We start from the raw sequence: 22,878 nt of genomic DNA, 5'->3' as shown, positions 1-22,878 counted from the left end.
CTTAAAAGAGATGTAGACACATAGCTCTGCTGTATCAATACAGAGGGAGCCCACACCTAGGGTAATCCAGCTAGGATTACTCTACTAGCTTCGTTTTAGGGCAAATCACCTCTCCCTTTCAAATTATCTGCCTGGATATTAACAACATTTTTAAGGACTCATACAAACAGGCAACATAGTCACGTCATGGTACACTAACTCAGCACTGACACCCTACACGAACACTTAACAAAAGCACAGCGAGCATCTTGGCCCGGTGCCTGGTGGCTGTGCCTGCCCACCATGCCCATGCTCCAAGCCTCCTGTCAGAGCAGGGAGCGCTGCCCTGTCCTGCATCCCACCAGCCAGGCTCCTCCCAACACACCCTGCCGCGTCTGTCGAAGAGGAACACAAGCACAAGAGCTGCATGACTGTCTCAGCCTGGCACACAGACTGTATTCTGGGATTTTCGCATGAGCGTCTGGTCTGTAAAGCACACCTTGTGCTTATGTTCATTTCCCTGGTTTGCTGTACCTTTGGGGAGAAGCAAAAACAATAAATCAAGCACCATGTGGGTGTATCTCTAAAATCAACTGGTTCAACTGCATTAAATCCTGTGCATACTTACTGAAGTGGCCTGAACTAAGAGCACTGAATTTCATTTCCAGAGTGTTCACTTCTCTCCCAAAGCAAATAAAATACAGAGAATATAAGTGATTTCTCATGTTTACTGTAGAAAGACTAGATTTTTTTTTCTATTATGGCTCAAACATTCTTATAATCTATAGGGACTGTAACAGTTAAACTGAAATCTAGTTATTAGCAACAGTAATATTTAAATATACTAAAAATATTGTTACACATGGACTGATTGTTAGGATTCCTTAAATACCAAACAAGCAAGGAAGTTTAAATTCCCACTAACAGACAGAACAGAGAAGTTACAGTTGGGACCACAGTCACTCAACATTAAAATCAAATATAAAAATCAATTACTCAAAAGCTTCCCCAAAAAAGCATTTAAAATAAAAATAATTAAAAAAATTCTCCTAAACATACTCATTTGGCATAAAGTGGCAAAATGAGATATAAGGCTGTTAAATCATTAGACCTGGAATCTTTATGCTTAAAATTAATGCTACAATACTCTGTCCTCAAAGGAAGTCACAGTCTTGCATTGTGTACCTGCCAATTACAGTTGAGATCTAAACAGAATTTTACTAAGCAAAAACACTCTCCTAGCTCATGCTAATATGAGACAGCACTTCACAACTCTGACTTTCCAAATGCACTTAGAATGACAGTTTGGGGGGGATTGTGGCATGTAGTGATAGGATAATGGCTTTAAGCTGAGAGAAGGTAGATTCAGGTTAGATATAAGGAAGAAATTCTTCACGGTGAGGGTGGCAAGGCACTGGCACAGGCTGGCCAGAGCAGCTGTGGGTGCCCCGTCCCTGGGAGGGTTCAAGGCCAGGCTGGACGGGGCTGGGAGCACCCTGCTCTAGCGGAAGGTCTCCCTGCCCAGGGCAGGGGGGTGGGACTAGGTGGTCTTTAAGGTTCCTTCCAACCCAAACCATTCTATGATTCAACTAGTTATAAAATACGTATAAACCTATACTTTTTACATGTATATGTAACGGAAGTTACAAACAGACTGAAATACCATGACCTTACATTCAAATGACAATCCTTTTATTCACTACCTAGAAATAGATTCCCATTTTAAAGATATCATTCATATAATTCACCATTCTCTGTATCATTGTCTTTGAAAATACCAGTCTGAAATAAAACTTACTACAGTAATATACTATCAAAACAGTGAAATGTAAAACTCTGAAAACTCATAGAATCATAGGATGGTTTGGGTTCGAAGGTCCCTTCCAACCCCCCCTGCCCTGGGCAGGGAGACCTTCCACTGGAGCAGGGTGCTCCCAAGGGACGGGGCACCCACAGCTGCTCTGGGCAGCCTGTGCCAGTGCCTCATTACCCTCTCCCTCCTTAACTGCTCAGTATATACAGCTTCATCCAGCTACTGTCAAATGACATGCTAGACCATATTAAACACCCATGGTATGTTCTGATTTCTACAGTGGAAAAAGGATTGACTCTTCAGCTAATCTAATCCCAAGAGAAAAATAAGACCTGCCTTGGGAATGTTCAATTTTGGTAGATGACTTCTTGTACTTATTTAAAAGTACATGTATTACAATACATGTTTCTTATAATAAACATATCACAAACTCCACTGTGATACCCTTCTATCCATCTACAGAAACATATTATTCTATCACAGTCATATTTAATGAACACTTACATAAGCTCCCATTTTGGTAAGGACATAAAAAATGAATTAGAAAACCGCTGTCCTCAAAAAATCAGAACTACAACTGCAACTGGGCGTTAGAAACAGGTACAAGTATTTTGCCAGAACGCTCTTGGCTGCACAGCTCCACAGTACAGAGAAACAGAAACTTCTACAAGGTACAAAACTGACAGACAGAAAGAAACAAAACACTGTCTGGACAGTGATTAATTTACATCATCAGCTCAAGCAGAGCCTTCTTCCAATTCCAGTTCTTGGGTAATTTAATTGCAAGCTTAAGCAGCCAGACATGCATTCCAACATTAAAACATAAATGCTGACATATTCTATATGTGGGATTTAGGTTGCCAGCCTTATTAGACAAACTTTAGTCATGCAGAACAACTTGGGTAACATACTTCTTCCCTGCCCACTCTGGCTCACTAGTAATAACCAGTCTAAAAAAACCCTTTTTTTTTTTAGATACCAGCAACAAAGTTAGTTATGTGAAAATGATGGGAGAAAGCCTTACCACGGTGAAGTCAAACATGATTGACAAAACTCTCGTAAATTTTCGTTATACCATATGTGCACAGTGAGCTCGTTCCTTATCGAAAAGGTCACATCCATTTCAGTTGCTGTCAAAAAAAGGTAAAAGACATAGCACATCTGCTCCAAAAAGCCTCCTCTAAGTCATTTTAAGCCTTAAATTATCTTCTGTGCCTTTTCAAGCATCAGAAAGGTCAGCTGACAAGCATTCTTTCTGCAATTACTACAGTGAAACTGTGCTTTGCAGATACAAAATTGCTGAAGACAAACAATTAGGGCAGTGTGAATGAAAATACAACACTGAAAATAGACACTAAAGAGTTTTGAAAAATATTTTACAGCTGATGTTTTCATTGTATTGCACAGAGAAGTTGTAGAGAGCTATAGAAGTCAGGTGACTAGAGAAAAATTTAAGTCCTGTTTGCCTCACAGTGTCTAAGAACTAGAATAAACCACAATTGTACACTTGTAGCTAAATTCTCCTGTTAGCAGTTCATGCAATGAATGAAACAGAAGAGTTAAGATGATCAAGAATGTGGAAGGAGACATTTATCTTCTGTATAGGAAAAAAGTACTCCTCTACTTTACTTACAGGATTTGGGAAACAATAAAGAAATTATCATGCAGCCCTAAATACAGCAAAACACATGTTATTTTTTCTATTCTAAAGACTCACCACACTTAAAAATATATATACACACACACACACACAGAGACTAGCCATAGAAACGTTACCTTAGTCTCTCAGCACCAGTCTCCTTATAAACAACTTCATGTAGTCATCCTACACTAAACCTAAAACATTCTCTTGTCAGGATCCTGTGTGATAACCCACTCTAGTGTAAACAATAGTCTTGTCCTCCTTTTGCATCAGTTCATATGCAGGAACTCTTCCTATGCTAGTTTGTCTGCAACTCATTTCTTTACTTACAAAAACATTTCCATGCAAAGTACTTTCCATGTAACCCTACCTCTCCCAAACTCCTTGGTTCACGGTTTTCGTTTGTGAAGTAAATTAAATCTAGAAAGACTTAATTAAAGCTAGAAAATGCATAGTAAAAAATGGAGCATAAAACAAAACCAAACCAAAACAAATCTAACAGGAAACTAACACTTGCAAAATCACAACTAAGGGACACTCAGTGCTAAGTACTAAAAATGAGCAGCAAGGAGTAATCTTGAAACAGAATTTGTGTGAGAAGAAAACCAAACCTACCAAACAAACCATCAAAAAAAAAAACCACCACACTACCAAAAGACCCTCAAGCACACACTATAGAACACAACTGCCTATGTTCTACTGAGAAAGATCGCTACCTTACCTGCAAAGGAAAGAAATGCATATGGGAACAGTTCTAGAAATACAAACTGTAGATTCTAAGCAGCTTCTCATTTTCAAGCTCTAAAATCGTCACTTGATAGAAATAAATGTCTGTTATATTATGAAAAAAGCCATTAAAAAAATTAAGTCCTCCATCAAATCCAGACTGATAGAACACCAGTATTACGTATTTCTCATTGCACTGTCTCCTACAACTGTAATTCACACAAAAGGTTAATTAATTAATTATGTAACCTAAATTTCCAAACTTCCTTTCTTCTACCCTAAATACTGCCAAAGAGCTGTAACCTAAAGGATCTTCTGCTGAAGTAATGAAATCATCATTCTAATTTTTCCAACTTCCAGACAGTAAAGCCTTCATCTCCGGAAAGTAAAGTCTAAGTTAATGAAACTGAGGTGACAGATTCCTGCCCCCCCTCCATACACTTACTTAAACATCCACAAACTCTTACATGCGTAGAATTTTCAAATTTATCTCAATGTACTTCAATTTCAGCTAAAATTGTGTCATATTGCTGATTTTTTTAAAATGTTACAGAAGAATACAAAGTTCCACTGTAAACTTACAAAATGCCAGTGTTAAAATTTAAAAAAAAATAATTATGAGCATTAGGATATATTCCTTTATTGCAAGATGCCATAGATTTCGTATGTGTGACTCAGATGCATCATTCACATTTAAGATGTATGGTTTTCAAGGATAAAGTTAATTCTGATTGATATTCTGGTCTTGCTTTTCCAATGCAAGTTCCTAGACTTAAAAAAGCAAATTGAACAATAAATACAGTTACAGGAATCATCACTGATCTCACCACTACTCATCAAGATGGCACAACTTCAGAACACATCTGTTCTGCTTGATCTAGTGTAGTACAGGGGGCAATCAAGCCCTGCACACAAAACATGAAAAGGACTCAAGCCACACACAGAGGCTACTTGCTATTCACAGGTAAAGCAAAGTAGCATCAGGAATCCAGAAACAAGATCTGCTTCAACTTACAGAGTCAAAACTGCTCGTACTATAGCTGCCTTTACTACTTCTGCCTGTCACTTTATGGGAAACAACTTGCCTTATTCCATGTTGTGCATCACAGCATTATTTCAGTATCAATCATTTTCAATCTCACACTTGCTTTCTGAAAGTTAGAAAGGGATTTTAAGAACTGCAATGAACAATCTCAGCAAATGAGAAGAAAACACTGTTATTTTATATTGAGATTAGACAGACCATGCAAGTCAAAATTTCTACACGTAAGAAATAACACATGATCTTGACCACCATAATTCTGTACAACACAGTTCACTAAGAGCTACCTTAACATCAGCTATCCATAGTTGACCCAATTGATTAAGGTAACTATGCTATAAAAACCTATGCTCATAACCAATCCTACTAACTTCACTAGGATTCCTCCAGAGCAAGAAGTTACATGGCCTTTGTTGGACCATCTCCTCTGCAGAAAACCAGCAAAGAAACAGTGCATCTAAAGAAAGCACAACCCTTTTTAATCACCTTTTTAGAAGCTCTCATGAAATTCTGAAATTCACCTTACCATATAACTGGCATTCTGTGGCCTATCACATGGAAGTATATGTTACTTCCCTGTGAAATAACTATGAGAATTAGAACATTAGTAAACTACTGTAACTACCACCCCAGGTTCCCCTTTTGTCTTGATATGAGTTTAATAATTAACCTTTTACTGTTGAATAGTTAAACACGGTGCATATAGTTTACACAGTCCTTATTCTGCTATTAAACCAATTTTAAAACAGAATAGGGACTGTCCAGTTTTAAGGAATAACTAGTTAATATTTTAGTGTAAAGTGGTGAATTTTTCATGCAATTTTAAGTAGTGAGGAGCACTAATTTACTAACATATGGGGGAATGTTTCTTGCAGGGATGGTGGTGGGGCTTTTTTTTACCTGAAATTTAAAGTCTTTTTCTGGGGCTAAACTTTGCACACTATCTCTTTAGGAATATAACGCAAACCTAGCACAAGTAACTTAAATGCACCATATCTTTTATGCACCCTGTTAGACAAGACCTTCCACAATAATTTTCAGTTATCTAAGCTACAGCTCAGTAAACCCACTCACCCACAAACAACAACAAAAACAAGAACAGCGTTCCGTAGGTATAGCAACTGAAATGCACAGCCCTGTATCCCCTCCCCAACAACACAGAAACAAGAGCAAGATGTTAAAACACATACTACTTTTTTCATGCATATACTAATAGCCTGAACAAAATTCGAAGGTTTTTATCAAATACTGCCCTAATGTACCTTCAGAAAGCAGGAGTCTTTCACGACTACGAAGAATTACAGAATTAGCAGGCAGTACTGAAAAAATCCATGCAGATAGCTTCATGGGTACCCTTCCTCCAGTTTGTTTGGTGTGGAGGGAGGAACGGAATTATTTATACATGGTCAATTTTACAGTGTTCTAGATTTTCTTACATACTTTCTTACACTCAACAAAACAACTGCAGAAATTCTCACCAAGGACTCAATGTTCTAAACTTCAGCCATAATCTCATCGTAAACAGAGAAACTCTGAGGTTTCATTTGTAATACTAAATAGTTTTCCTGCTATAAAAACAAACTTCAAAATCAGTTGGTAGAACGGCGTTTTTCCTTCCCTCAAGTCTCCCAAGTAAATTTACCTTTGGAAAAAGATCAGAGATAGCCTTATATGCAAATATGTCAAAGCCTTACATTAATGCTTTTTGCAATATTCATCTTCTTCAGCAAATACTATATATTATGTCAAACTGAAATAGATCCACATGAATTATACTAAATATAAATGGCTTCCTTACTCTTTTACAGGTAAGTCACATTGCCCATCTAAGTAACAGTTATGATCTTATACTTTTTTCTTATATTGGCAATACAGCAAGTTCAGTTCATTCTCTTCAAACACATTATCAAAATCTTTTAATCAAAACCTGAGTTTAATTAAACAGCCTGTTAAAAGCATCACTCTCCCTATGTAATTGTGCTGATAGGAATCAGCAGCATTTACCAAAGTTCAAGCACCAGGCACCTGAAATTGTTAGATTACACATTTTTGATGTAAGGAATATATTTATCTAATGCCTTTCATACAGCATGCTTCACAAAACACGTGCGATCCTTCAAGAGCAACTTAGAAGGTTTAGAAATATGGAGGTTATTGGAATGCAGGCAGCGGACCTACAGAGAGAGCACTGAGTAACTTCTCAAAAAGTAGGGCTGATCAGGTATAAAGCCAAAACAAAACAAACCCCAAAACCACCACAACAACAAAACACCAGCAAACCAAAACCAATCCACATGTCCACATGTGACTACTTCTGTACACGAGAAAACTTTTCTGAACAAAACACAAATCCAGACCTAACACCCTGGTACTTGCAATTATGTGCAGATTTGCAAGTTAAGATGCTTATGCAATAATTGTTTCTTATCAGTGAGCAGCAGGAGTTTCATACTTGAGGGGAAATCCTCATGCTTTTTGCCTTATCTGCCAGCTATCCAATTGGCACATTGAAAAGACTTTTGTAACCAGATTTTAACAAATTTGTTTCCTAGTCAGTTCTGTTTTATTTTAATAACTAAAACAAAAATTTTGTAACTTCATTCTCCTGCAATAAAAAGTAAATGCTAATAAAAACCTTTTTCCATAGATGTGATGCATATGCTTAAACATGCAGAATTTACTTATAGCAACATTATGCATTTCAGAAAGCTATAAAGTCTGCATTCACAAAGAGATAATTATCACAATCTATTCAAAGTCAACACACATTACTAAAGCAGAATGGCAAAATGCCCCAATAGTTCATAGAAATAGCAATAAAGTAACTGCTACTGGAATTCTGCACAAAGTCAGTATATGCAGGAAAAATACTCTATCAAAAGCTACGCATTGGCATATGAATTTGAAATACCTCAAAACTTGATAAAGCTGAAAACTCTTTTAATGGTGATTAAGGTACCCTCATCAGCATGATAGTGTTAATTTAAGATCTGTTTCCTCCTCTCTCACAAGACCAAAAATTTATTAACAAAATAATTTATCAAATACAGTCTCTGGTAAGTTACAGTCACAGAAGTATCATCAGTAGAGAAAAGCAGATGACCATCATACCCATGCACATCTCCACCACCCAAATGTGGTAATGTTCCTACAAAGTGTTTCAGTAAAATGACAAGCAGCAGTGCTGAAGAAGCTCTCTCCTAGCAGCTGGCAAAAAACCCCAACAAAACTCCCACACCCCCACTGACCAACAGATCATTTTAAAGCTTTCTGCATTTATTAGATGAAATTAGAGGCAGCCCACTCTTTACTTCAGTTTCCTTGAACTTCCTCTTACTTGTCTTATGAGCCCAGTGTTCTCCTTTAGCATGGACCAATACCTGCAAGTCTGAGAAAAAGGGCACAAAGGAAATAAAAAACAACCTTTGAACATTTGGTTAATTATACATTGCTAAATAAAGGGGGTGGGGGGAACAACACACAGAACACCCTGTGACAATCAGCACAATACTTGATTACACAATTTCAGCAACATCAATGCCAATCAGTATTGGCTGCTAACCCCTAACTCAGTCTGCAGTCCTTAATCCAATTAAGACTGTGCACAACAAATGTGCAATACCACTCTTGCGCATTTATTTTTCTGCCTTAACATCATGAGTTTTATGCAATTTAAATATTTAAGTAGCTAGGGGAAAAAAGAGTAAAGTCATGAACAAAGTTAATTTATAAACATTATTATGGAATTTATTAGAGCATCTTCAACCATTTTCCTAAAAATTCCAGTTTGGGAATTAAGTTTGGGCTAACTTGCCAAGCTAAAAAATGGACATGAAACGCTAACATTTTAATTTCAGTTAAAAAGGGCAATTAGCCCTTTTTTTTCAGTTTTGCAACGTAAACTGTAAAAATTAAGTGCTAGAAACCATAGTAGACTTCTAGCTAACTGAAAGGAATTAACCTATAAAGATGAAAAAAGCAAAGCATGTACTCTCTCACAAAGTTTAGTGCAGTGCTTGATAGAACACAAGGTATGTGTGTATAATGCATCTGCCATTTGAATGATTTAAACACCCAGATGCTTCAAAAACATTTTTCCATGGTTGAAGTGACTGTAACAATCTACTAAAGTTTCATTTCTGTATGTACAAAGAATGACTGCATACGTATTTTCACCACTGATGCAGAAAACGTGCACATTCTGTGATGGTCAGTTATTCTCACTAGGACTACTATAAATCTTAAAAGAACTACAATGCATATCCCAAGACCACTCAGCACCTGCACAAGCAAAAGGGCATCTCAGTTATTTCTGCAATTGGTCCCTTGGAGACTTGTCAACAATAAGCTGCGCCTAGACTGTTCACATTCCAGCAATTGGCTGGATGGACCAGGCAAATATTCAGCGCAAATTATTTAAAAATTTTTATTTGCTGTCTCAAGTTCTAACGCTGATTATGGTGAGGAGAAAGAAAATCTTGTTCTCTCCTCTCCCAAACAAAAAAAAAGAAAGCTAGGAAGTTCTTTTATTCCCCAGATAATGAGAGGCTTCCCAAACTCACCTGGCATTTACAGTAACCTGGGTGAAGGCAAAGTTGAAAAGTCACAGCACATGAAACAAGCCTTGGCAGGTGCACAGATGTAAGCAAACAGAAGAGGTAGTAGCCTGCTACTAGCCATCCTGTTCACTAGAGAATCATGAAATGCATGTGACAGTTATGATTTAAAGGAAGGACTGCTGTCACAGAATGTCTATGAAAATAAAGAGCACAGAAATAGAGCTTATGAATGCTTAGCTTAAATGAGTTCGCTATTTTAGGTATTCCTTTCCTACTTATATTCAACTTAGCCTCCAGCTCAGGATTCCCATCTCTGTACTTCCATAGGTAACACTGAACTGTTTAAGAGATGTTTCATTAAGCTCTTGCTACTCTGACATGGCAAGAATCATGCTGCAAGTTGCTTATGTGAAGTAAGCTACTAGAATGGCTCAGGTGAAGTCCGACTAAAACACCACTTTGTTCTGTGATCTTCCCAAGAAATTGCCACAAATACGGTTTAATAACTTCCAGAAACTTAAGGATGTTACTATTTGAAACTATTGCACAGGTGCAACGTTGAAGACAGACTATCAGGTATGGTGGCTTGTCAGTTACATAATTATCAAATAGAGGGGACGCATAATTAACAATCTAGAAGCAGCTCTGGAACCTCAGCAATTTTGTCTAAGGCCTGCTCTATGGTAAGAAGAGGAAACAAGCAGCTAAAAAAAAATATTTAAAATCCATGCACATAAGGAGCTAGTCATTTTTCCATTCCACATCCAAACCCCCTTCACTCTCCTCTGTGCCCGTATTTAGCTCACATCTCTATGCTGTTCTGGCTCAACCGACCATCTTTAAGAAAAAAAAGAAAAAAGAAAAAAGCAATGGAAAGTTCTCCACCGTCACACACAGAGAAACATGAGCTTTTACTAGGATAAAGTCTTTGTCAGCATGCCTTAAATTTCTATGTACAAGGGCACATTATTATAACTTAAACTCCTCCATTCTTGTGGAATTTCACTACAGTAAATGGACTTTAACCAACGATCTATCTCACTGCTGTTACTAAAATGTAAGACTTGAAAAAAATATTAACACCCTCTTTTACTCTTATACTATCACTGTTGTACAAAGACAGACTTGTACTGTCAAGACTGGGTTCAACTACAAACACATTAGTTCTGTCTACTTGAAGTACACATACATATTTTAGCAAAGCAACATGGTTATAACAGAAGCCTGGAAATTCAGACTTTATCCCGAATTCTGCAGAATATAAATCTTAGCACTGACTTTGCTGCCTAAACTCCCAAATTACCAAACTCTGATTTAGTGTTTAACTATACGTTAAACAAGTACATACACAAAGTTTAGGTCAAGCTGACCCACCCTCTCCAGTCATCAGAACTGATGAATTAACAGACTTCTAATCAAGGGAGTCAACCTTGGGAAACAAAGAACAGATAACGATAAGAACACCATTACCTAAATTATGCAGAAAGAAGCCTTCAAGTGAGAAAGTTCTGGCTGCAAGAGAAGACAAGCTGATAAGGTGTTGCAATCCACAGAAAATTAGTTCAAAGCAGGAGAAAGATAATTGTGGTAACGGGATATCAAAACCTCCAACTCAAACAATGACCAACCTATGCGAATAAAAAGGAAATAAATGAAGCCATGAAGGAAAAAAACCCATACAGATTTTACACATATTTCACCTCATTATCTTTCAACCCAATAGCTTCTCAGCTAAATAATCGTTAAAAATCAGATCATTCTTTTAAACTTTCTCACTATCTTTCCAGATAGATGTAGAATAATTCCCCCACCGAAAATGGGTCCAGGAAAGACAGAAGAGGGAAGACCCTAAATATGATTACATTTTAAAGCTCAAACTACTAAACATAGAGAATAGAAATGGAAAAAAATCCCAGAAGTATCAACATTGCCCTGCATGATTCAGCAAACTGCAGTCATGTAGCCTGCACAAATGTCCACGTCATACATTTAACTTAAATATTCACAGGAACAGTAACGTATAACTATTTAAAGAATCCATTAACCATATACAAACGCAGACACTAATATGGAAGATCTAACCTGATCAGTTTTCTGAAGAATCACAGTAAGTAAAACAAAAACATAGCAAGATTGGCTAAATTATGGAGATTACACACAAGAACACAGACGACTTATTTCTGGATTGCAAAATTCACTGCTAGTCTAACATGTGTATAATTTATACAATATAAAATGAGATGTCATTAATTAATCTGTCCTGTAGAAAAATAATGCAGATTATGCAGAAAGCAGGAATTCCTGAAATAGTGTTTTAAACAGGTTTGAATGCTCCAACTATCACCATCAGATCCTGTGCTGAACAGTATTATGCAGCCAGGGAACTTGGCATTTTCAAAGTAATGGTATTCAGTATTGAGAGAAAAATAAACAAATAGTTACCACTTTGCAATAATTATTCACTTGACATTTTGTGTCACTACCCTAGTGGGATCTCCTTCCAAATGTCTCTGGCTCTCTATTTTCACACAAAGAAGTTAAGAATTTTGAACCATAAAATCCGTATTGCTCTACAGAACCACACTAGGAGGTGAAAGTGGCAGATCTGACATAGACAGCGGGCAGCAGGGGCAAGCTGGACTGTCTGCAGAAGAACAGAAAACAATCAAGACCAAAAAGGTCACTTGACAATGATAGGTCTGTCTTTTACAAATCATCTGAATTGTGATTATGAATAAAATACCTGCTGAAGTAGATAACCATAAGTCATTTTTATTCCCATGAACATTTTCAAATAGAATCCATAGCATGGGAAACACAGGATCTCAGAGGAAAAGGGTATCTCACAGTGACAGAGTAATGTTGCTGTGGAGTTCAGCCTAGTCCTTCATCAGGGTACATGAGATCCAAATTACGCTACACTGGCATTAAATGAAAAGACGCAGATTATAGTTTAAAAGTAGCAACACAGTTTGTTAGACAAATATGTTATATGTTCCATGACCACATAATGTATTATTCTTAAAACACTATAAATGAAAATAAATGTCACACATTAAACATCTGTAGCACAGCACCTCTATCTTCTTTGGCTCTACGGAAAGCAGAATATAAAAGAGTCTGTGCCCAAATTCATTATATTTGACAAAAAACCTAACACTAACACAAGAATGACTAATGGCCACACAGCAGTTTCCCTTGCAATACAAAACTTTTACTATGATTGACAGCCTGCAGTATGTGTTGGAACAGTTTGCAAACTCTATACTATTTTACCAAGCTCCTGATCAAGGCTTACATGTTCTCCTCTCTGTGGTATTGCTGGCAATACAGAATTTTGTTTTACAGTAGGGTTTTACTAGGTAACTATATTTTATTTCATCAGAAGTGCCCCTCTACCTCTTGACCTTATATTTCTAGTTTAGAAACTGCAGTCCGAGTACAAAATACAAAAAAGGAGACCAAGTCACGCTATACATCTGTCCTGTGGCTAAAGCTTTTTCTTAAAAAAAAGTTGTATTATTTGTTTTGTTATTAGAACCATGAATTATCCAAGCCAAGGCGCAGAGAGAAAAATTCAACCAGCTTGCTGGTTTAGCTACACTTAGTTAAACAAACATGAACTCAGAATACTTTCTTACTCTTAAAAAAAACTTTGCACCCATCTGGACACATAGTGAAATGTAAGAAATTCCATTTAAACGTAAGAAAAAACTTGTTCAGCATAAGGGCGTTTGAACATTAGAACAATTACTCAGTGAGGTTGCAAAGTCTCCATCTTTGAATATGCTCAAAATCTAACTGGACAACATCTCAAGGTGCCTGCTCTAGTTGGCCCTGCTTTGAGCAAAGGGGTTAGATCACCAGAGGTCCCTTTCAACCTCAACCATCCCGCAATTCAGGTTTTCTTAAATGTCTACTTTTGCCAAAGATGATGACAAAAAAAAGGTTCAAGAAGAAACAGATCATTGGGATAATACCTGACACCTGCAAATCTTTCTTAAAAGTCATCATCTCTGTTTTTTAGTTTTACAGCCTACATGAAACATGTGAACAATTTACACAACCCAGAAACTAATGTTTTCTTGAAAACAACTCTGCATGAAATTTTAGCTACTACAAGCAAATAACTGCAAAGGAAACACTGTGGAAAACAGCATTAAATAAGAATTACTTCTCACAACTATTCTATTTAGAAATGAAAATAACTGACTGAAGTAGCAAGTCAAACTGTACTACTGATGACTATCTCTGCTCAAATGAATTTCCTGTGAGAAGAGTCACAGAACTTCTTAAAGGACCATTCCTATGGCACAGATGTCCTTCACTAGGAGTCAGCTGGAGAAGCCTCCAGTTTCCCTTCCTGATACTAGTTCATATCTTAATGTAAGGGAACAAGCATAAGGAAAATTAATGGAAGCTAAAATTAGTTTTCTGTCCAGACAAGTGTTTGAGTGAACACATCACCCTGGTCTTTAGAGATTCTAAACTCCTGTAAAACTGCTCAGGAAGGAGCCAAACAACTCTGTCCCTCCTCATACAGAAAACAAGGAGTATCACAGGAAGTTTGCAGGTAACAGGCTCAAAAACAGAACAGAGGCATGATTTATTCACACAGCACATAAAGCATGGTGCTTATTGCCAAAAAACACGGCAGATGCAAAAACCATACACAGGCTCAAAGGCTTTTAAAAATTAAGTATAGCCATGCAATAAAAATCCATCCAAAACATCATCCCCACTGAGAGACTGGGAGAGCTGACCTAAGGAGTAACCCTATACGCTTGCCTAGAAGAGAGTGTAATAATAAAGCACCTGCTGTCAAATACTGCTTAGCTGTGGGAAATAAGCAGGACTTGAAACAATGGTCCTGTCACCTACCAGGATCCAAGAGCTTTAGGCTTCAAGAGAGAATTGCAGATTAGCCCAGTATGGCTGTTCCTGTGAAAAACATGTCTTTGCACTGCCCCAAAAAACAAAACCCCAAACCAAACAGAAACAGTAAACTAAGATGACTGCTCCAGCACATCACTTCTACAAAATAGAGGTGAAACTATCCATATAATATCCATATAATATCCATATAATAAAATATCCATATACTATCCATAAAATATTTAGCTCCCTAATGCTGCCTGAGAAGATAATCTGCTTCTCCACCTTTCATAGCCTTTTTTTTAAAACCATGCAAAGAAACCAATGTGGACTAAAGACAGATCTTTCCCATTATTACTGTAATTAAAGCAGGACTGACTTTTTTATTTAAATGACAAAAGGCTTCCAATGACTTATAAATGGCTACTTAATACAAAGCTGGAAGAAAAGTAACCTACAATTTCTGGAAAAAAAAGATGCAGTATTTCAGTATTTCAAATATGTATTAAGATATTGAGCCAAGAAACAAGCAAACAACCAGCCCCAAAATCACACCAAACCCAAAACAACCCCACAACCCTTTCCTGTAATCTCAAACCTGAAAATAGTTCACGTAACTGTCAGTCACACAGCTCCCTACTCCAAAAAACAATCATGAAGAGCATACCACTATAAATACAGTTCAACACTAGAAAGGATATTATATACGCTGGCACAGAAGAGCAGTACCTATAATGCATCTCACAATCTGATAATCCAAAACGCTTATCAACAAATTTCTGGAAACATGGGCTTCTCAAAGCTGTTCAAGAAAATCCTGCCACCTTCCTCTAACCTAGCAACATAAGCAGGAATCCCAGCAAATCATAACTAGGATGGCTAGATACAGACTAACATAACTGTACCCTTGAACACTTAATCTTTTCAGTAATTATCACCACTATTAATAGTACAAAAAAACCCCCAACCAAACGCAGCAATTGAATAAACCACAAAAAGTACTTATTATTTGTACATGGAGCCACAATGACCTTCCCTTCCTAAAGGGCATACCACATTTTTTACACAAGATACAAAATTAATTTTCTTTACGTTTGTTCTTTCTGCATACTATTCATTTCTTCAGACTGACACTGTCATTATGGTGAAGTTTCCATCTCAAAAAACAGGTTGCAGCAAGACTGTAAGCCCCCTCGAAATTATGCAGACTCACTTATTTGGTGAAGATACAGCTTCAAAAAGCTTCCTATATTCCCAAAACATCACATCCCTCATATCTGCAGTCTTGTTTTTAAAAGAAAGAGTATGGTCCATGCTGAAAGACAAGGAAATTTAGGAAGCAAAACATTAAGCAGCCTCACGGTAGAGTGAGTCTATCAACTGCACACAGTTTTTCCTACTTGGTAGTTTTGACGCACTTGGCAGGGGGGAAAACAGCTACCCAAAACCTTGCTAAAACTTGAAAGCAATAGCATATTTGGAAACAAATCTTGCCAAGTGCACTCTTCTGCTACAAATCTGTTTGACTGCAGTAGGTCACACAAAGTCCATACTCTGTGATCAGAACTGAATGCTCATGTTGACAGACTCAGCAATTCCAGTAAAGTATGGCTTCATGCATAAATAATCAAGGCATGCTTCCAAGCACCACAAAGAAAAGAAAACAAACAACAACCAAAAAAAGTAAACCCAGGACTTTATATTTGTCCTTCAAAAAACAAAACCAAGGTGTCTGGTACCAAACACATCCATGGGTCCCCAATTTTTTTTTTTTTCTGAGGAAAATAGAAACAACCTTCAGCAACACCAGACTCTGAACGCATACCCATTAACTTTCAGTCACAATAAGAAAGAAGAAATACTTCACAGGTATCTATCTGACAGAACTTCATCCTCTATAGGACAGAGATTTAGGCACCTCACAAATAAAGAAGCCCTCCTGCAATTCCACCCTGCATACATTACAGAAACAAAGGTGTCTCCCCTCAACCTGACACTGCATCTGCAGAGAAGACACTGCTCTGAGTCTTGCAGACTATCTCACAGTGAAAAACACTGACTGCTGAAACCAGACAGAGGCAGTCTGGATTAAACAGATGGCACTCCATTTAGAACAGTTTCACTGTTAGCAACATGATAATGGCATTCCTCCTGGAACTCTTCTCATGCGCTCCCTATAAAAAAGCCCTGAAAACCAGAAGCAGCTTTACATCAGGGTATTAAAATAAAAAAAGGCACTACAGCCTGTCCTAAAAATCTGTCAGCATAACGCCATAACCCAGTGTTTTTTTCTCATTCTTGTAAGAGATCTAAGAATTCAAGCCTTCATAACTCACTGAGCAGTTAACTTTTACCAGTCTCTTTTCGGGTGAAGGGGACCACGTACTCAACCTTGAGGAACAGAAAAAATAACTACCCAGACACCAACGCAATCGACCCTTCACAATTACACAGCCACACCAGGAGAAACGCCGACCCCCCCGCGGCAGGTACTCCACGGCCCCAAGCACCTGGCTCGCGCAAATCGCGGCTGCCCGTAGGACTCCGAACTGCCGCTCACCGTGCAGCGCCGTTCCAGGGTCCCGGGGCGCCCCTCCGCCGCGCCTGCGGAAAAACAGCGAGGCCCTTTTACGATGTGTCCGCTGAACGCCAGCGAGCTGCTCCCGGTGCCCGTCGGGCCTGCCAGCACCTCCGGCTCCCCCCACGGCTTCTTCCCCGCGGGAGGCGAGCCCCGCGACAGGCAACGGGAGGGCACTGCCCCGGGCCCCGCCGCCGCTCCGCCGCTCCTCGCCGCCAGGGCCGGGGCCGCGCGGGGCCGGGGATTACATAACGGCTAGGTACGGGATGCTGCCCCCGCCCGCCCCTCCGCGGCGCCGGGAGAGCCGCCGGCCGGGGTGTGGGGGAAGGGGAGGCCGAGCGGCAGCGGCGGCGAGGGCGGGAGGAGGTAGCGGCGACTCGCGCCCCCGCACACGCAGACCCTGCGGGATTCCGTCCCTGCTCGCGCACCCGGCAACGACCGGCGGGCAGCAGCCCACCAGCGAAAGCGGGAGCGCTTGGTGTCGGCCTAGGCCCCGCCCGCCGCCGCCACCCAACGGCTCCGGTACCGACTGCTATTGCCGCCGCCCCCTCACCCTTGTCTCCTCTGCTGCCACCTCCAGCCACTGCCAACCCCACAGCTCAACAACGCACCCGCCCATTGGGCCGCTCCCGCCCCCAACAAGCCCCGCGCTGATTGGCCACTTTCTCCTCCGCCTCTCCCTCCTCCTACCGTCCCCAGCTTCCCCGCCAGAGCTGGCGGTATCGCTCCGTGTGCGGGACCTGCTTGCCTGGCGACAGGAGGGCAGTGAGCCGCGGAGGGCTGGGGGGCGCACGCGCTGCCTTCCGCAAGCCAGCGGGAGCAACCGGAACGGAAGCTGCCTGGAACCCTCGTGGCTGGCTACGCTTCCTGGAGCGGCCGGTCCCTAGCGAGACTTCCGCTTCCGGGTGGCCGCTGCGTCCTGAAGGAGGGTCACGGAGCGGGCAGGTGTGGTGGGTCTGTCGGCGGGAGGGGCGGGGGCCGGGCGTCCTCTGGGACTCGTCGGCGCCGTTGCCCACCCTGGGAGCGCCTATGTGCGGGCTGGGCTCGGGAGGGGAGGGGGTGGTGGGGATGGTCGCCGCTCCGGCGGGTGCTGCTGAGCGTTTCTCCGCGCGCCGTTAGCCGAGCTTGCGCGCGCCCCGCCTTCCCCGCGGCCTCGGAGTGCCCTTTCGGCCCTTTTTTTGCCGGTCGCGCTGGCGGAGGGTTCTCGGCTGGTGCTGCAGGGCAGCCCGCTGGTCCTGACCCGCGGGCGCCAGTGTGCATGTGCGCATAAGCGCCTTTCTTGTAGGAAGGTAAGTATTGGTAGGAGAGAGGCCTTGGGGTTTTATGGTAAGGCTGTAGACCGGGGTGTGGGTTTGGGTAATGACCGCATTAGAGTTCTTCAGGTTTGCTTCTGCAAGAGAATCCTCTTTGCTGGCCTCTGCAGCTTGAGGTCTTCCAGAGTTACAGGCTTCAAAGCTGTGTTCTTTGCACCATTGCATTCCAGTCAATTCTTCTAAAAGTTAAGGACTTTAAATCTCTTCTTTGCTACCAGATATGTGTTAAAGTGGGAAAACTTGGCTCAAAGTCTCAGCAGCTTTGTGAAAATAGAGAATTAAAAGCCATCATGATTTTCTTCCAGTCACTCCTGATCTCACTGAAAATGCTCGCCTTCCCGCCTGCCTTGATCACTGTTTTTAATAAGAACCTTAACATTTTCATAGTTCTTTCAAGAGTGTATCTAAATAACACCTATGTTTCCCAGCCTCATGAAATGAGTAGTAAGGTGCATCTCCTTGTCCACTCATCTGCCTTGTACCTGTTTATCACTACAGTTATGTTTGACTGAATAGGAGGCAACTTAAAAGGAGCTGTGGAGCTAAGTCTTTGTTTTTCATTTTTTTCTTCAGAGCTTCGTCATCATAGTTCTGCCATACCTAAATCAGAAATTTCAAAACTGGACTGTGAGCTTTTTGAGCTACTTTGAAAAGCCTGCAAGTTGACGGGCTCTGATGTTGTTAAAGTGCATTTATAGACATTGGAAACAATTGCTTTTCTGGCACAAAAAAATTACGTAACTGCTCCTTAATGTAATGGTGGTGGTGACTTAAAACACAGTAATGCTTAAGTCTGCACGGTTTGCCTGTTGTGCTTAATCACCAGCTTCTGAAATGCAGCACAAAGTCTCTTAGCTCTTTGTTCTGCATTGTACTGTGTACAATGGAGAAGATGCTTCATGTGAAGTGTTATGTACTCTGGAATACCTCTTGTAACCTCCCTGTTTTTCCTGTACAGGGTATTGTTCTCTGCAAGTGTGTGAAAATAAGCTGATACTGTCCAAGAAATAAAAAAACTCTTTTCCTGTAGGTATGGGGCATGGAAATGAACATGGCCATGGCAAAATGGAACTCCCTGACTACAGGCAATGGAAGATAGAGGGTACTCCACTAGAGGAAGTCCAAGAGAGGCTAGCTAAACGGGGTCTTAGGGATCCGTGGGCTCGGTAAGTCCAAGAGCCTCAGAAACAGTCTGGATATCTCATCTTGTAGCATCAACCAGGCCTTGTCATTGCAGATTATTCTTTCTTCAATGAAACTAGTGAAAATGCATCTGGAATATACTAGACAGATTTTCAGTTAAGTCTTTGTTTACTTTTTTGCATGGAGGTCATGCCTTGCATTGCCTTGACCAGTCTTCGCATTTTGTAAGGCACTCTTGCACTTTGTGATGTTTGTGCCAGATCTGTTTCAGCATGAATGACCAATACCTCATCCACCAAAACACATAAGTAATATTACAAATTGACACATAAGTAAGCCTATCCCTTCTCAGGGAAGAGATTGTGTGCTCAGATCTTGCTGAAGTTGCTGGAACTTACATTGACTTTGAGAGTAGGAATAGCATTCCTCATATACAACAGGAGGCCTTTACTTGAAAAGAAGAAATGTACTAGCATACAATGTGGATTTTGATTCAACAGAGCATTTAATTTTGCTAAGCAGTGAATGATATAATGGAAGATAAGGTGAATGACATAATGGAAGATCAGATTTTTACCTCTTCAGTTGTCCCACTCAACAATGAAGAACACCACCTCTTTCTTCAGCTAGAGCAAATCTGGATCATTTAGGCAGATGTTAAAACAGGGCTTAAAGTATTTCTCCCACATAGTGAGTTGTGTAATACTTTGCTCAAGTAGTCTTTAATCTTGGGGAATAAAAACGCTAAATGATTTGTGCTGTGTAGTCTGGTTCTTCTGTAAGGGAAAAGCTGTATGAGGAAACTGTTCCAGAGGCCTTCATAGAAAAGGCTCTACTTCAAATAACTACAAGAAAAATGTAAGAGCAAACAGGTAACCTGTTAAAAAGTTGTTAACGTGCTATAACCTCTAGGTGGCTTTGGGTTTCACAGCACTTTTTCCCCTCCTTTGAAGCAGTTTTAAGGCTGTAAGCATGGAGTAAAACAGTTTTGATGATGACAAGAAGCATTTGACGTATGAGTCCTTAGGATTATCGTTACTGTTAAACTTTACAGGCCTGTGGCACATTTATTTTGCTTCTGTTTCTGTGGAGTGCAAGCCGTGTTAGCTTTTCTTGTTTTTCCCCTTTGCTTCAGACAAAATTGTTTACAGCAAGCAATAGGCTTATTCCCATTTTTAAAAAGGACACAGTTTAATATCACAAATTTAAACTAACCTTTTAGTGCATACAATTCCAAGTTCAGGTAGTGCTGGAAAACAGCAAACTGGAAAAGAGCTTGTTTAGTAATTTTTGCCCCTCTTAGATGAAAAAAATTAATTTTCTGGTGAAAGAAGGGGATTGAGCCAATTATTTGAGCAGTTGAAATAAGGAACAAAACCAAGCTCTTTAAGTATGAGATGATTCCTCCTGAACTTTCAAAATTTTATGTAAGGTAATACTTCAGTTCCGTAGAACAAGTATCAAGACAGTCTTTCTTAACAAAGGAGAAATTAAAGTATCAAGTTATTTGCTTCAGTAACCAGGAAGAAGATTCCATTGTTAATACCTTGCACTAGAATTCTTGAAAAACTAAACCTCTCTAGGGCTTCCCTCTTTGGTGTGTTAAGTTCCTTTTAACAGGGGATCAGCTTTCCACCTTTGTAGCAAATGCACATTAATGTACATATTCAATACAGCTCAAGTTGTGTGAGAGATGTCGTATTTGGAAACCTAAGCTTTTATCAATTAGCACCCTATACTAGCATCTAGAAGATGCTTTTCTGTGCCAATATGCCTTCATTGTGAGTCACAGAAACCACCTGCAGAAGGGGATTATCTATAAACATAAATACCTGACACCCCTCCTGGTTTAAAAAAAAATCTTCTCCTGAAATAACGATTCTGAATTTATTGCTTATTTCTGTGCAAATGTTTTTTTTCCTTCTCTTAAGGACTTTAAATTCTTTGAAGAAACATACTGTAGCTACCTGTAGAGATTACACTGGTTGTGCTACACATAAATACAGTCAGTTATAGCAATGGCTAACATTTCACTAATAACATAGGTTGAAAGCAGTAAGGCAAAACAATATAAATATTCTGTAAATTTTTAGCTAAACACAATCCTCTCAGCTTTTTTTTTTTAATTGGTTTTAGTAGGTTTTTCTGACCCTAATATAGTTACATGTCATATTGTAAAACAGAAAGTGGGATGAGTTTTCTATGGCTGGAAAAACTTACCCTTTTAAGATCTAACTATGCTAGGTACTGTCTAGCACAGTGACTAGCCTTTGTAGTTACTCCATCCCGTGCATATGGTAGCGGGTTTTGATTTTGTTTCAGAGTGTGAACAGAAGACAACAATTACATAGGTTAGGGGAGGTGATTCTGCTACTATAGTTATGTTGTTGCCTAGTATTACTTGTGTCTCAAATTATATACACAAAGGGTTAGAGTTAGTATCACAAACTTCACTTGTGGCAACTCCTGTTACTTAAATGATACTGAAGTGATAGAAATGTTACAGTCTCAATGTATATCTAGCTGAAATACCTTCATCTTCCCCCTGCCCCCACCTCCCCAAACAAGAAATTCCTGTTAATGTTTATCACAGTGGCTCCGCTGATCTTGTTTTATTCTTTTTGTTTTGTTTTTCTTCTAGTAATGAAGCCTGGAGATACATGGGTGGCTTTGCAAAACCTGTCACCTTAACAGAAGTCTTTACTAGGGGACTCAAGTGGGGATTTGCAGCTTTTGTCATAGCTCTTGGCATCGAATACACACTATTTCCTCCAAAGAAGAATGGAGGCCATCACTGAAGATCAAATATGACTACTTACTAATTAGTAAGCTGAAACATAGATAAGCCTGCTCACTCTGTACTTACATGCATATTAAAGTCTATCACAGGCAAAAACATGTTTCTTTGATTTTATTATACTTTTGTGGAAGGATCAAAACACATAGCCAGAGCAATTTACCTGACTTCAGTCTGGGGGGGGGGGGGGAAAAAAAACAAGACAGACATAGGCTCTTGGTTTTACTGTACCATCCTTAAAAGAACAGGGGAACCTGTCAGCCCAGCTTTTTCAAGCTCTGCCAACATTCTATTAAATGAAAGTGTGAAGTGTGTTGCTTTTAAGAGAAATTGTATTAATTACACATTTGATAATTATTATTTGCTAGTAAGTGGTAATGAATGACTTGTCATTCTTAAAAGTACGGTTTG

At 39.7% G+C, this 22,878-nt stretch overlaps 2 protein-coding genes across 11 annotated transcripts in view; one reads left to right on the top strand and one right to left on the bottom strand.

The window, feature by feature from the left end:
* HYCC2 (hyccin PI4KA lipid kinase complex subunit 2) overlaps positions 1–17,810 on the bottom strand; it is a 73,654-nt gene extending 55,844 nt beyond the window's left edge. For 3 of the 9 annotated variants that reach the window (XR_008748312.1, XM_055811497.1, XM_055811500.1), the window contains exon 1: positions 17,197–17,759. The gene's annotated coding sequence lies outside the window, so the exon portion shown is untranslated. The other 6 variants (XM_055811492.1, XM_055811494.1, XM_055811495.1 and 3 more) reach the window with 6 other exon arrangements.
* An 88-nt stretch (positions 17,811–17,898) lies between these two features.
* On the top strand, positions 17,899–22,568 carry NDUFB3 (NADH:ubiquinone oxidoreductase subunit B3). 2 transcript variants are annotated; one of them, XM_055811532.1, is made up of 3 exons: positions 17,899–18,159; positions 19,558–19,693; positions 22,312–22,568. In XM_055811532.1, the coding sequence occupies exons 2-3, from the start codon at positions 19,560–19,562 to the stop codon at positions 22,466–22,468; spliced, it is 291 nt and encodes a 96-aa protein (XP_055667507.1). In that variant the 5' UTR covers positions 17,899–18,159; positions 19,558–19,559; the 3' UTR covers positions 22,469–22,568. The 2 variants fall into 2 exon arrangements, with proteins under 2 accessions (XP_055667507.1, XP_005230993.1); XM_005230936.4 differs by lacking the exon at positions 17,899–18,159 and adding an exon at positions 18,326–18,503.
* The last annotated feature ends 310 nt before the right edge of the window (positions 22,569–22,878 follow it).

This window comes from Falco peregrinus, chromosome 8 (assembly GCF_023634155.1).
Source record: "Falco peregrinus isolate bFalPer1 chromosome 8, bFalPer1.pri, whole genome shotgun sequence".
Taxonomy (NCBI): Eukaryota; Metazoa; Chordata; class Aves; order Falconiformes; family Falconidae; genus Falco; species Falco peregrinus.
Note: the sequence above shows the minus strand (reverse complement) of the source record. Positions and strands in the feature narration are given on the sequence as shown.

Excerpts from the sequence above, each read along its gene's own strand:
- NDUFB3 (XM_055811532.1), top strand. The coding sequence starts at position 19,560 with ATGGGGCATGGAAATGAACATGGCCATGGCAAAATGGAACTCCCTGAC. Across the intron at positions 19,694-22,311 it reads CTTAGGGATCCGTGGGCTCG|TAATGAAGCCTGGAGATACA; the intron begins GTAAGTCCAAGA and ends TTTTTCTTCTAG.